Source organism: Pseudophryne corroboree, chromosome 1, assembly GCF_028390025.1.
Source record: "Pseudophryne corroboree isolate aPseCor3 chromosome 1, aPseCor3.hap2, whole genome shotgun sequence".
NCBI lineage: Eukaryota > Metazoa > Chordata > Amphibia > Anura > Myobatrachidae > Pseudophryne > Pseudophryne corroboree.
In genome coordinates, this window is record NC_086444.1 from 969,508,332 (window position 1) to 969,524,192 (window position 15,861).

General features: G+C 42.8%; 1 protein-coding gene across 2 annotated transcripts in view; it reads right to left on the minus strand.

Moving 5' to 3' along the window:
• GUCY1A1 (guanylate cyclase 1 soluble subunit alpha 1) overlaps window positions 1-15,861 on the minus strand; it is a 91,615-nt gene that overhangs the window by 57,394 nt on the left and 18,360 nt on the right. For both annotated transcript variants that reach the window (XM_063920496.1, XM_063920495.1), the window contains exon 2: window positions 10,364-10,431. In XM_063920496.1, coding sequence (XP_063776566.1) covers window positions 10,364-10,431 — 68 coding nt within the window. The remainder of the gene's footprint in view (window positions 1-10,363; window positions 10,432-15,861) is intronic.

Consider the following 15,861-nt stretch of genomic DNA (forward strand, 5'->3'; position numbering starts at 1 on the left):
ATGCTGGTACTTGTGGTTCTCCAAGTACCAGCTTGCGGGGAGGCTTGCTGGGACTTGTAGTACTGCTACTAAAAACAATATTCACATTTTTTCAAAAGGCTATCAGCCCCCCATCCGCCGCCCTTGGATGGGGGGGGACAGCCACGGGCTTCACCCCTGGCCCTTGGGTGGCTGGAGGGGGGGGACCCCTTGATTTAAGGGGTTCCCACTCCTCCAGGGTACCCCGGCCAGGGGTGACTAGTTGGGTATGTCATGCCAGGGCAGCAGGGACCACTATAAAAGTGTCCCCTGGCTGTGGCATTATGTACCTGGCTAGTGGAGCCCGGTGCTGGTTTCAAAAATACGGGGGACCCCTACGCTTTTTGTCCCCCGTATTTTTGGAACCAGGCGCAGAGCCCGGTGTTGGTTGATTAAATATGGGGGAACCCCTGTCATTTTCCCCCCCATATTTTTTCAACCAGGACCGGCTCAAAGAGCCCGAGGCTGGTTATGCTTAGTAGGGGGGACCCCACGCAATTTTTTTTTCAGTTTTTACACTAAACAGACCCTTTCCCAAAGATAACCATGCACAGATCTTACTGATCCGTGCATAGTTATCCAAACTCGACTGGAAAAAGCAGGTCTATTTTTTTTGCTGCTTTATTTAACGAATCGAAAAAAATAGACCCGCACTTGAGCACTCAGAGACTAACATCCAAATACGAATGAATAGTGAATGCCCGTATTGTATGAAATAACAGCCGCGTTTGACCGATGGTCTATTCATTCGTATTTCAGAACTTTGCCAATCAAACCATTACGAATAGACCAGACATTGCCGAGTTTTCTGCTTAGTGAATTCCCGGATTGGGACTTAGAAAAAAAAACACAAATCGGCCAAACTCGGATTTTTAGTAAATACTGGCCCTTGTCTTTTCTCTTGACTCTGCTTTGTCCATTCTCTTATGTAATAAAGACACATTTGCATTTAAAACATTCCACATATCCAGCCAATCAGGTGTCGGCGACGCCGACACCACAATCATCTGCTCCACCTCCTCCTTAGATGAGCCTTCTGCTTCAGACATGCCGACACACACGTACCGACACCCCCACACACTCAGGGATATATATATATATATATATATATATGGAGACAGCCCCCAATAAGGCCCTTTGGAGATACAGAGAGAGAGTATGCCAGCACACACCCAGCGCCACCGGACACTGGAATAAAATCCCAGTCAGTACAGCGCTTTTATAAATACACTCACTGCGCCAATTAAATGTGCCCCCCCCTCCCCTCTTTTTTGCCCTCTGTACTTGTGTTCAGCAGGGGAGAGTCCGGGGAGCCAGCTTCTCTGCAGCGTGCTGTGGAGAAGATGGCGCTGGTTAGTGCTGAGGAATCCGCAGTATATATCTATGCCAGTGTCCCTAGAGGGTTAATAATTGCTGTTCAGGGCGCCCCCCTGCGCCCTGCACCCATACAGTGCCGCCAGTGTGTGTGTGTGTTGGGAGCAATGGCGCGCAGCTTCACCGCTGCGCATTACCTCATAGAAGATCAGAAGTCTTCTGCCGCCTTTGAAGTCTTCTTTCTTCTCATACTCACCCGGCTTCTATCTTCCGGCTCTGTGAGGAGGACGGCGGCGCGCTCCGGGACGAACGGCGAGGGTGAGACCTGCGTTCCGACCCTCTGGAGCTAATGGTGTCCAGTAGCCTAAGAAGCAGAGCCTATCATTTAAGTAGGTCTGCTTCTCTCCCCTCAGTCCCACGATGCAGGGAGCCTGTTGCCAGCAGTGCTCCCTGAAAATAAAAAACCTAACAAAAAGTATTTTTTCAGAGAAACTCAGTAGAGCTCCCTTGCAGTGCACCCAGTCTCCTCTGGGCACAGGATCTAATGGATGTCTGGAGGAGTGGCATAGAGGGAGGAGCCAGTGCACACCCATCTAAAGTCTTTAGAGTGCCCATGTCTCCTGTGGAGCCCGTCTATACCTCATGGTCCTTACGGAGTCCCCAGCATCCTCTAGGACGTAAGAGAAATTAAAAATAAGATTTAGAATTTCTGATTATCCTGTTTTCTTTTAATTTGCATATTTGAAAACCACACTGTACATATGTGTATGAATGGTGTCCTTAAATAATCCTTTTATACTGGTAAAAATGACCTCCACTATTTCACTCACTATATCAATAATTGATAATAAAGTCCTAAATTTCGCAAGAGTCTTTGTCCATGGTGTGTAATTAATATATAAGTCCTCAAATAAACATCAACCTATAAAATTGACGACTCCTGTATCGGGGACTCAATTAAATCTGTCTGATAATAATTGTACAGATTATCACATAGGCACATAGCTTCTAGGTAGAATAAATGTGATTGATGGGATAGACTAATGGGCCCTACACATTGGCCGATCCGCCGCCCAGCTCCCCGACGGCGGATACACCCGACGGGTGACCCGGCGGCGGAGGGGCAGTGACGGGGGGAGAGAAGTTTGACTGATGTCGGCCAGTGTGTAGGCCCTATAAGTATATCCCAAAAATATAATTGTGCAGCTGGCAAGTATTACTTAATAAATCACTAGTGCCTCACTCTTAAATATGTAAAAATCAGCATATAATATAGGCAAGTGTTTCAATTGGTATTCATTGTATCCCTATTGCATGAAGCTGGCAGAAAACAATGTACTATTAATTGCAGCAGTGGCTCATTATAATTCTTATACATAATTTCAGACACTGTGGTCTAAAGATCAGCTGTCTACTATAGGCCTATAAGCAATAGGTTACATAAAACAGGAAAATATTATATTATACTTATATTGCCTATATTACATTTTTTCTATTCGGTAATATCCCACTATGTAATGCTGAACATTTAAAAAGATCTTGATTAATGATCCAAGTAAATTAAATGTAGTTAACAGGATAGAGTGAATGTAACCCACTCATATTGGTGCTGCTGGCAGGTATTACCCTATAAATCATTAATATCTAATATCTCTGTATAGGAGAAACCTAGAATATGACAAGAACACAGATTACATTTGGTATACGCTGTATCACTCTTTGGGTGGTATCCAATTAGCTGAGGTTAATAACCTCATCTTATGGATTTCCCCCGGGCTTTCCTATTAGCTCCGTAAACCCATCAATTATCTGGGATTTTGCTTTGCGTGCCTCAGTCCCCAAGAGACCCATTTTCAGCAGATAACACATGGGATTGGGAATTTATCCCGGATCCCATGTGTTATTGCTCAATAACAGGTGATTTACTGCACGGTAAAAACAGGCTGTAATTGGATAGCACAGCAGTATTATCGGACTAAGGAGCCGTTTTTACCGTGCGGTAAATCACCCCATGTAATAGGGTACCGCCCTTTGTGTCTCTATAATTACATGCTACTGGCAAAAATTCATGCACTATTAATTGCATCATTGATTCATTCCAGTATCTGTATAATAAGACACTGTAATATATGGATCAGCTGTATTCCACAGGTTTTTCACCATCAGGTTACGTGAGACAGTACAAAATTGTATTAGTGTTAGTATTACCTATGTGTATTTCTTGCAAGGGGGTTATAACTCACTATATTTTGCTGCACATTTAAGAAAAAGTTCCACCACAAATATAAATTCTGTGTGCTCCAATCATATAAATTGCAGATTGGTCAGACAGGAGTTTGTTTATGTGCTGTAGAACCATGTATGTGGCACTAGATAATATTATGAAAAGGCACTCATAATAAGAATCTCATACTTTGTGTACAACATTCCACTAGAATACTGATCTTATAGTGGGTAGTACATTGCACTATAATAACATATATCAATCAGTATTGCAATATATAGCAGGAGTGTCTTGCAATCTGCACAATATTGTTAGTATATCCAAACATGCATGAAATCTAGTTGGTATAAATTCTATAACATAAGCATAAAATCATATAAATCATAGAAAATAGGCATATTCATCTCCTGTCCTGCAGAGGGGACACCAAACGATTCACTATCTAACTTAAGCTGGGTACACACTTGTCCAGTCCTCAACAGATCCACTGAGCTGCTAGAGGGGCACAGCAGGGGCCCAGGTCCGGTGATATCTTTGGGAAGTTGGCACTGCACATTGAAAGCAAAGACTCTGGCACAGTGCCAGAGTCTTTGCACTCTAGTGACCGTCATCTTCCCAAATATCACTGGCACTTTGAGGGGAGGTGGGACTCGCTTCCTGATCAAGCCTCCCTGTGGAGTGCGTGGGCCCATTTCGCAGCACTGCAATTATTTTATTTTTACATAATTTAATATTAATGGACATCGTCAAGCCCAATTTTTAAAGCTCTAATCCCCCCCTCCGCCCTCCCCAGAGCCAGCATGGCTCTCTATGCCCCTGACCTCCGCAACGGGCACAATGGCTGTGCATTCTGTTTTAAAATGACACGGCAATGCCATTTTTAAAGTATAAGATGGCTGTATTGCAAGCTGTGTCATCATCCCGGCCCCCTGTGCCGGCTAATATTAGCCAGCATGAGGAAGTAGCTGTCAGTCCAATGGCAGACTCGATGGGTAACGTGGTTCTTGTCTGCCATCAAATTCTATATTTCTACGCAGTTAAGGAAAGAGCAAGAGCTCCTGATAGCACAGACTCCAGAAGTTCTGGGGCGGCAGTGGCCATGCTGCCGCCCCCCAAGGTAAGCTGCTGTTAAATCAATTATTTCAATATTCGGTGTCATGTTTTTATTTTTATATTTTCTTTACAGTGAGACTACAGGTGCCAGCAGGCCCTTGATGATTCTGCAAGTACCGGCATGCTGGGGTTGGCCTGCTGGGAACTGTAGACCACCTGTAAAGAAAATTAGCATTCCATAAACCCTGCACCCACAAACACCAGGTGTGCAGAGCACAACCCTGGGTACCGGTTGTTGCTCTGGAAGAGGGGACTACATTTTATTATTTGGGGTCCCCCTTTCTGAAATATTCCAGCCATGGGCTGACCTGTTTGGGGCCAATTAATGTGATGTCAGGGGAACTCCACGCTGTGTGTCCCCCTGCTATGGCATTGTCACCCCTGCTGGTTCAGCCTGGTGCTGGTTATTGGAAAATAGGGTTAATCCCACGCTATTTTCCTCCAATTATCCAATACCAGTTCAGGCTCAAAGGTCCAGGGCTGGTTTTTGAATGGGCTGCTTTTTTTTTTTAATTACCAACCATTAACTTATGATTAAAATTTCTTGTCCCCATCCCCCAGCCACAATAATATTCATAGTTTACCCACCCCCTTCAACACTGTCATTTATATATTTCCCCCACCACATAATAAATCCCCCTCCCCCAAACAAAATTATACTTCTGCAGATTGTTTCAGATCACACAGACTGGAGGTCTGCTGTAAAATTGGACAAGTGTGTATGCATGAATTTGATGTAGAATCTGCAACCAGGTCTGGATTAGGTTTGTATAAACAGTCTGATTTGGACTCTGATCTCCTGATGATTGGACTGTACCCAGAGTCTGTGGCTTCCTGATTTCATCCATTCCCCTCCTCATATCATTACACTGTTCATCACATGACACAAGTTTATACTCACTAACATTTCTCCATTCCATAGCCTCACTAGGGCTGTATGGAAAGAGCTATACACTTTTGCTTATGGGAAAGCTTCAACAGAATGTAGAATGAGGAGTGCAAATATACTAAACTAATAGATGAACATATACATTTTTCTGCAAACTCATTGCCACATTAAATAGATTATTAATGATATATCAAAACCCAGACAAAATGTTACTTCAATGTATTTGCTTGATTTGCAACATGTAACATGCCAAGTGAAGTCGCTGAATGTAGATAAACACTTCCTAAAAGGTTTGATTATTACATCTCTTGGTAAGGAGCATTATTATCAGTGACTTTTAGTGAAGTGCCCTTTGCTGAACCTAGACGCACAGGATGCTCCTTGCTGCAGGATATATGAGTACACAAATATTATACTGCAAAAAAACACAGTCCCATTCTCCCTATACTAGCGTATTAACTGAACAGTAAAAGAGTCATTATGAAAAGTTACATTTAATGACAGAGGATAGCCAAGTGTTTAATTCATAGTCTGTGCTTTCACTATACTTTCTCACCATCGTAAGCAGGGCCAGATTAGGTCTTGGGGGGCGCAGCATTTAAGATAGGGGTGCCTGGGGAAGTGGGGATGGGGAGTGGTGTATATTAGATTGTACATACCTCCCAACATGACCCATTCCAGGATGGAGAAAATGCTCTCTCCTGGACTACCGTCTTAATATATGATTGGCGTCACCTGTGCTGAACTACTTAATTGATAAGAAAGGTGTTTCAGCACAGGTGATTACAATCATAAGTTAAGAGGGAAGTCCAAGTAGACAGTATTTTATCCCTCCTGGAATGGGCGATCTTGGGAGGTATGAATTGTGTAAATTAAATGTAAACCCATGGTGTATATTAGATTTAAGCAAATAGTTTTAAAGTGCCTGGGTACTGTTTATAGCTCCACCTAATTGAGAGACAACTATTTGATAAAGTTTTATTGTAGTGGACAACACACACAACTTTAAGATACACATAGAAAAATAAAATCTAGAATATATCTTGCAAAATTACACACTGGGAGAAGACTCAGGAGGACCCCCCCCCCCTCCCCCTTTAATCTGGCTACGTTTATAATCCTAAATCACAGAGCAAAAGTGACCTGGACATAAACCAACTTGACTTCTAAATGCTTAATTTGCTTAAATTGATCTTACAATAAAAAATGGTTGTTAAATAGGCTTGTGCAGCTATGGCTCTCGATATCTGGAGATTGTGTTAATGAGTATTTTATGACTGTTTTTGTTTATCCCTTCAAAGAGTGATAATAACATATTTTTAAATTAAAAAATAATAAAAAGAAAACCCATTTGGCATTTTTAATATACTAATTTATACACATTTCAAATCCCACTTCTACACTAAGCTACTGTATGGGTAAAATATCTCAGCAAAATTCTTTAATTCCACCCCACTGCTGTGATCAACATTTTAATAAAGTTTAATTTTATAGGTCTGTTCCGATCCAAGATAGGGAAAGGCCTTGTAAACCTGCAAGCAGATTGCTCTGTCAGGTCCTCTAATAGAAACCAGAACCACTCTCTATTTCATTCTCAGATGTGTCACATTCAATAGAAAGGATGGCTTCAACAGATAGGCTGTGTCTATGGAACTGGAACATTAACTATTCATGTTTATCCCTAGGAAAACATTTAACATAGTGAAAAGGGCACAATTCAATAAACAGTACAATAAATACATATGTATAAATACCGCTACAATAAATACATATGTATATAAAAATACAAAATAAATATTTTCACATTTAGACTGTGCATAAATGGTCAGACAAAATTAAGGAACAGTTGTATTTTTTTTTTCCTTTTACAGGCTGTGTATGACAGTCTCAAGTGTTTTTTTATTTTCATTTTAGCAGACCTGGCTTTCAGCAGCTTTGTTTATCTGCTAGGTTACAATGAAACTTGTAGCATTCGACAGTGTTAGAGACTTTGGAAACAACCAGGGTGCCAGTAGATTCCTTAAGGGGGGAACTCACGGAGCGATAATCTAAGCAATCTGACTAGATTGCTTAGATTTTAAGCATGACACATCGCGCTGTGCTGAGCACACATCTCTCCCCACATCTGCCCGTGAATACGATCCTTTAGAATATACAGATTCAAATTAGCACCTACTGTACATGTCTCCTAATGTAATGAAGGTGTGACACCAGTCTTATGCAAGTCCTTCATTATTTAAAGTGGCAATCCCAAGAAACAATGTGTTTTTTACATGAATCATTGTGAGAGGCTATAGGAGGAATCCTGGTAATAACATTTTTTCCTTGTATTATTTCTTCAGGTTGCTATTATACTGTAGTTATATAGTTCTGTACAGTGTCATATATCTGGCCGTGACAACCACATAATGTAGTTAGCAGAGAAGCTTTGGAATTCCTCCTTTTCTCCCCTCTGCCATAACATGGTCACATAGGCTACCTACAAATCTGTTCCAGCTCAGAATATGTTAGTGCAGTGGTTCTCAAACTGTGTGCCGTGGCACCCTGGGGTGCCTCGGGACACTTGCAGGGGTGCCATGGATTGGTGTTCCAGGACCAAATCTCATGACTCCACCTCCCCCTCACTTCCACTAACTGTAGGGGTACCCTAAGGTTCTGTCCTTGGTCCTCTTCTCTTCTCTCTCTAAACGTCCTCACTAGGTAAGCTAATTAGTTCTTTTGGTTTCCAATATCATCTCTATGCTGATGACTCCCAAATCTATCTTTCCTCTCCAGACCTCTCCCCTGCTCTCCTTACTCGTATCTCCAACTGTCTCTCTGCTATCTCTTCCTGGATGTCCCAGCGCTTTCTTAAACTTAACATGTCTAAGACCGAGATGATCATCTTCCCTCCTGCATAACCTCACCTCCTACAATCTCATTGTCTATTGATGGCACTACTATCTCCTTTAGCCCCCAAGTGCGCTGTCTTGGAGTAATCCTTGACTCCTCCCTCTCCTTCAAACCACACATTCAGCACCTCTCACAAACCTACCGTTTTCATCTAAAAAATATTTCCAGGACCAGACCCTTTCTGACCCAGGATGCTACTAAGACTCTTATCCACTCACTGGTCATCTCCAGACTGGACTACTGTAATCTCCTCCTGACTGGCATTCCTGACAAATACCTCTCTCCACTCCAATCTATCCTCAATGCTGCTGCCCGGCTCATCTTCCTCACCAAACGCACTACGTCCACCTCTCCTCTCTTACTAGACCTTCACTGGCTCCCCTTCCCTTTCAGAATCCATTTCAAGCTCCTCACACTCGCTTACAAAGCCCTCACCCACTCCTCTCCCATCTACATCTCTGACCTTATCTCCCTTTACACTCCCATCCGTCCTCTTCGCTCTGCTAATGCACGCCTACTCTCCAGCCTATGGATTACTTCCTCCCACTCCTACCTCCAAGATTTTTCACATGCTGCACCACTTCTCTGGAATTCCCTACCTCTCCCCCTCAGACTCCCCACCTCTCTACAAAACTTCACACGGGCTCTCAAGACCCACTTCTTCACCAAACCCAGCCAAATCTCATCCTAACCCTCTGTTCTACGCTCTCCATGTACCCCATCTGTGTCACCCCTGTCTGTCTACCCCTCCCCTTTAGAATGTAAGCTCTCACGAGCAGGGCCCTCTTCCCTCATGTGCTTATCCTTTCTTACTTTAATAATCTTCAACTGCACCAAATCCAGCAGTCTTCTGCCACCTGATACTTATTCCAGTGTCATCTGCAGATGTAACTATGTTTATTTACCCTGTACTTGTCCTACACTGTCATCAACTGTAAGTTGCTGTTTTCCTGTTTGATTATTTGTTTATGTACTCTGTAATTGGACGCTGTGGAACCCTTGTGGCGCCATATAAATAAAGGATAATAATAATAATAATTCAAATTATTTATAGCCAATGTAATAGGCAAAAACCAGCAGTGCTGGTGGCTGTCAATCATAAACATGTGGACAACAGAAGCAAATATTGCCCCTCACCACACAATTGAACCCAAGGATGAAATATAAACACAAATTACTTATTGGGAAATTTAGAAAGAAATATTAAATTAAGAAACTTTTGGCCTAGGGGTGCCGAGAAAAAAATCTGATTCTCTAGGGCAGCGGCAACCAACCCTGGCACTCGAGAGCTACCAACAGTTCACGTTTTCCAGCAGGTGCACAGGTGCAGTCATTACTCACCGACACATTTTAAAAGATCCACAGATGGAGCTAATTACTTAACTTGTGATTCTGTGAGGAGACCTGGAAAATGTTAACTGTTGGTAGTTCTCGAGGACCAGGGTTGGCTACCCCTGATCTAGGGCGCTGTGATTCAAAAAAGTTTGGGAACCACTGTGTTAGTGTGACTGGCAGCCATTCTAGTCTGCCATACAGATAAAAAGAGATAATGATTTGTGGTGTGACAGCAATGAAAACTAACTATCCAGTGCATGTATAAAAGTATTGAACCTTGCTAATTAAAGAAAAAGCCTATGTAGGATTCCTGCAGTGAAGGGCTGAAGCAGCTGCTATATACTGTATTGCTAGCTCTCAACTCACTGGCCCCTTTTTAATATGCTTAGTTTTAGCTTAGATGGCTTTGAAAGGCAGGTCAACGGTTGGCGCATTAGAAGGGCTTACTCAGGTCTATTTTTATTCTGCCTGTATAGAACGAAAGACAGAGCAATGGTAGCACCTTAAACATCTTAAAAGTTTGTAACCTGTGACCATTTTAAATGCAAACAAATGTAAGAGATAAATAAGCAGCTTACCTATTGGTGTGACATGTTGTTTTGTGTCTTGTAATTGTTCTTTGAAGAGCAAGATTCAGCCTTTCCAACTGAGAAACAGACCAAGTAGAGTAAATTAGTAACACTAATGTAGTAATTACCTATACACAATGACTATTGGTCGGCATGCATTAGGTCAACATGCTCACTAGGTCGACATGGGCACTACGTCGACATGAACAAGGTCAATATGTGAAAAGGTCAACATGAGTTTTTTTTACTTTTTTTGGTGTTGTTTTCTTCGTAAAGTGATGAGGAACCTCAATTAGTGCACAGTGTCCCCTCGCATGGCTCGCTTCGCTCGCAGGTTACTATTCCCAATCATAGTCCACGTGGATCGTAAAGTATGAAAAGTTAAAAAAATTGAAAAAAAATTGTGAAAAACGCATGTTGACCTTTTTCCATGTTGACCTAGTGACCATGTCGACCTAATGCATGTCGACCAATAGTGGTTGACCTAATGACTGTCGACCTAAGCGTGGTCGACCTAATGACCATATCCCGCAAGCTGTTACAGAAAAAGGTACACTCAAAAATAATCCAGATAAAACAGGCTGTACACTGTTGGAAAAATGGCTCATTTTATTCAAAGATTAGATTCCAACACTAATTTCTGCTTTATAATAGAAAACATGAATCACTGAATAATACACTCATGGCCAGGAAATCTATATGACTGACTATATACCCCTTTCAGACCAAAGTCCTGGTCACTAAAAATGGGTTTCAAGCCGTGTCACAGTGGCATAAAACCCATTCGCATCGCAAGTTAGACCCGGGATATTGCCAGAGCTTTCCTTTGCCAACGCTTGGAAATGACATCTCCAAGCACCAAGATTGTAGCTCTCCCAATGATGTGAATGGGAGGCAAACAAGTTGCCGGATGCCGGGATCCCGGCATCGATCTCCTGACTTAATAATCCTTTCAGACCGCCAGCTATGAACACGGGTTTTTGGCACGTGAGCGCGCATAACCCACGTTCATGTGAGGTCTGAAAGGTGCCAGGGGAAAAATACCCTGGTAGCGAGCAGGGTTGAACTAGTGTTCAACCCGGAAACTATGCGGTGTGAACGGAGCCAGGTCGATGCAACCATTTCCCGTTCACTTTGTGTGTATGGGCGGAGCTTGGAGATCATATGATCTCTAAGCGCCGCCCGTGTCGCATCACCGCTGATGTCACCAACCCGGCAATATACATGATTGCAGACAGCGGTGGGGCACCTGAGGCAGGTCGCGCTCGGAGAGCTCCCGTATCAGTCTCCCGGGTGCGACCCGCCTCAAGCGGTGTGAAAGGAGTATAAATGGCATGGTCCCGGGTACTTACCCGGGTTGGATTCCCGGGTCACTGGATCTGGGTTAGCCCTTTCACTCCGAGCCACAACCCGGGTTAACCCAGCAATAACATGGGTTTTTGCAGAGGTGTGGAAGGTATATGAACCACCACGGTGCACACAGAGCTGGGAGATTCAAACAACACCTGCAGAAGTTATTGCACTTAAGGGCATATTCATGATCAAGCCCTGATGGCTGTCTGCTAATTAGTTATATAACTCGCCGTGAGTTGTGGAGGCGTATCCCAAAGTACTGGAGCAATTCAGGATTGCTGTCCCTTGAGCCCTTAACCTGCCATGTTCACCAACAATAAGTAGCGGCAAAAGTTTACACTCTCAGGTGTAAGTGCTCCTGCATGAACGGAAATCAAGCACGCCTTAAAGAGAGGACGTATCCCTCTTCACACTTTGGAACTCCTTCAACTCCAATAGGAAGGAGCAAGGCTCTGGGAACTAAAGCCATGTGAATACAGCATCAGTTCCCACAATCAACTCTAAAACCGAAATTGCCCACTAATGCCCTTAGGGGCAAATTCAATTAGTGTGAGTTCCTGTGAAGACCCACCCAATTTAATTACAAACATGAAGTCTGAAAATGCAGCATCCAATCATTCTGTGTGAACATCGGTCATCTGACCAACTAACTTCGGGACCAGTGACGCTGCATCAGGAGATGCAGACAATGGCTTAGGCACATCTCGAAAATCTCAAAAGTGGAGTCGACATGTCCCCATTTTCAAGAATACTCCCCGTTGCCGCCAACTCCCCCAAACACCCGCAGCCATGTCAATCAGGCTGCGGCTTACGCAGGACTTTCTGCATACAGGCAATACGGGTCCTGCACGTGCGCAGTTCACTTAACATCAGAGATGTACGTAAACCATCAAATTGCCTACATCTCTATTAGCCCCCAGTCTGGAGTTACAAACTAAAAGTCTAAATTTCTCCCATTTAAACAAAAAGTCACAGCATAATTAGAACTTACTAACTGAATCTGGTAACTACATATTTGGCATCATGAAGAACAAGTATTGTAGGGCATATACGTGACCCTGCTTTAGTGCAAATTTTAACATAACCATTTGCGAACAGTTAATGGTGTTAGATATAGTTCATTGGAGTGTATATTTTACCAACAATCATTATAAACATTTTTATTAAACAAATACTTTTTTAAATATATATTTTATGTGGACTTAACAATTAGCACCCCTAGACATCATCTGACTGTACAGTACTTGTAAAGCCATGTTGCCTGACCTTCAACTTTAATCATGTTGTTCAGGAAGAGTATAATTTATACAAACAGTATCATTTTGCAGTGAAAACAGGAAATAGAGGCACAACACGGGATGCCAATTTTTGAGTCACAAAGAGAGTGGAAAATCATATAACTATCTATTTGTCAGATGTTTAAAAAACATTTACTTTCTAAACATCTGCAACTGGAAGAGACCCGTGTAAACCACACACAGATCGGGACTGATTGTAAATTAAATTTAGTGCAGTGAGAAATCAACACTGACCAATGTGCCACTGTAGCATAATTTCCTGTCTAGGCACCTCTCTGTGCTGTATGCTACCTACGGATACATACATCTCAGCTGCAGTCACGCCAAACAGACCCTCTTGGCACGTCAAGTCGAGTGAGAATCTTCTAGCACCAGGCGTCTTTTTTGCCTCTTGTTTGCCAAAAATGTATTATACATTTATTCGCAATGCAATGTGACTATGACGCACAAGGAGACTATGCTGACATTTGTATATCTATGTGCGACTGAGTCCCTGAATCTGTACATGACCGCATTTTTTTTTCAATACAAGTTCTGTTCTACTCCATATACAGACTCATTCGCTCACAATATACAAGTGTCATACTGTATATCAAATTATTCAGCTCAGGCTACCTGTAAGTCCTAGCTGCATCGTGTTGCGAATAAGACGCATTTTGGCAAAGAAAGATGCCCGACGTTAGCAGAGTTGTATTGAGGCTGGATGTACGAGAACACATCTGTATATACCAAGAAAAACACCAAAATTAAGGTGTTGCAAAATATAACTTGTAATCTTATGGTAAACTGGTATTTAATAAGGGTCTGACAGGATAGACCAGAGAAAATAGGTGTTGTGAGGTCTAACTTGCCAAAGTGTTCTGCATAATTTATGGTAATATGTATGGATAGGCTTACTATAACATCCCTTTCAACCGGGACGCTCACGTATTACACAGGTTCTATGGATGATTAAAACCAGTTGAAATACAGGCTTGAAGTCAACCAGTCACAGAACCTGTGCAATTCATGAGCGTCCCGGTTTAAAGGGATCATATGGTAAGCCTATGTATGGAGGAGTTTATCACAATATAACAGTGGTTCATAACCTCAACCCTCAGGTTTTCCCAACAGGTCATGTTTTGAGGATTTCTGTCTGTGGAAGCCAGTGGAGTAATTACTGACACAGCAAAATAGATTAGGTCATCTGTGCATTATTAAAGAAATCCACATAACATGACCTGTTAGTGGTACTTGAGGACTGGAGTTGAGAACTTCTGAAATATAATACATAGACAAGAATTAATGACAGAACAAGTACCACCATATATCATTTCACCCAATGCAACTACCAATTTTCCTAACTCCGTCATCCTGGCTTTAGCAGAGTCTACAAGTTTAGCACTAAAGGTCCGTACACATTAGACAATGTCGCTCTGTGAGCTCTGTTTCCCCTCCCGGGCCGGCCAGTCGGCGGCCGACTGTACACACTGAGCGATATGACCGCTCATATTGCTCAGTGACATCACGCCTCCGCCAGCCCTGCATGCAGGTCGTGGACTACGGTCCAGATCCTGCATGCATGCACTGGCGACAGCGACGATCGTTGCCGACCTACGGGGCCGCGCATCGGTCGTCGCTGGCGGCATACACACTTGCCGATAAAATGAGCGACGTCGCTCAGGGAGGGGGAAAATGAGCGATGTCGCTCATTTTATCGGCAAGTGTGTATGGGCCTTTACACAGCTGCATATTTGTATAGGTTTAGAAAAGTATTTACCGTATGTGCATCAATTTCAATCTTTACTCCTCAAAAATACCTGAGATTATCTAGATCACTGATGCACTACATATGTTCTTTAAAATTTTATTTTTTGTGGCTCTTAGGAAGCAAAACAGTTATACACAGAAATTGCAATTCTGTTCCAATGCATCTACTCCACATTGTATTGGACTCGACAGTGGGTTGGCTACTCTCCCAGTCCCCGGTAGCAGCAAAAGACCCAGAAATTGCCACTGAAGTCAATTTGGCAGTGGGTCAGAATGAATGAGTATTACAGTGGTTCCCAAACTTTTTTGAATCACGGCGCCCTAAAGTATCAGAATTTTTTTCAGCGCGCCCCTAGTCCAAAAGTTTTTTATTGAGAAAATTAGAAAGAAATATTACATTAAGTAAATTGTGTTTATATGTCATCCTTAGGCTCAATTGTGTGGTAATGGACAGGATTTGAGTCTGTTTGTCCACATACTTTATGACTGACAGCCACCAGTACTCATTTTGCCTATAAAATTGACCATAAATAATTTTAACCACTTGGTGGTCGCGTCAGATGCGACCTTGCCTGCAAGTGCTCTATCTGACCTGGTCGCACAGGATGCGACCAGTCAGATAGAGAGTGTTAGCAGCGGCGGGGGAGGGAAACTTCCCTCCGCTGCTGCTGTCAGAAGGACTGGAAGGTCCCTCTGCCTCCCTGCACTCTCCCCTACTGATTGCCGTGCTGCCGATCACTGCTGATCGGTCAGCACGGCAGGAACCCCCCCCTCCAGCGGCTGCAGATAACGGCAGCCGCTGGGGAGTGTAAATTAACTCTCTCAAGCCACCCCCAGACCCCCCCTGTATACCTAGAGGCTGTTACAGCTTTCAAAATGAAAGCCGCGATGGTCGCAATGTTTCCGATAGTCGCAATGTTCCCGATTGATGTTGCGATGTTTTGAAGAAGAAAAAATTATAATTTTTTTAAATAATAAAAATATATTTTTTTCTTTTATTATTTAACTAAAATCATTTGGGATAGGGTTAAATTCATGTTCTAACCAAATTCACTCATTAAAAAAACGATTTTTGGCTAAATAAATCGTCAGTTAAGTGGTTAATTG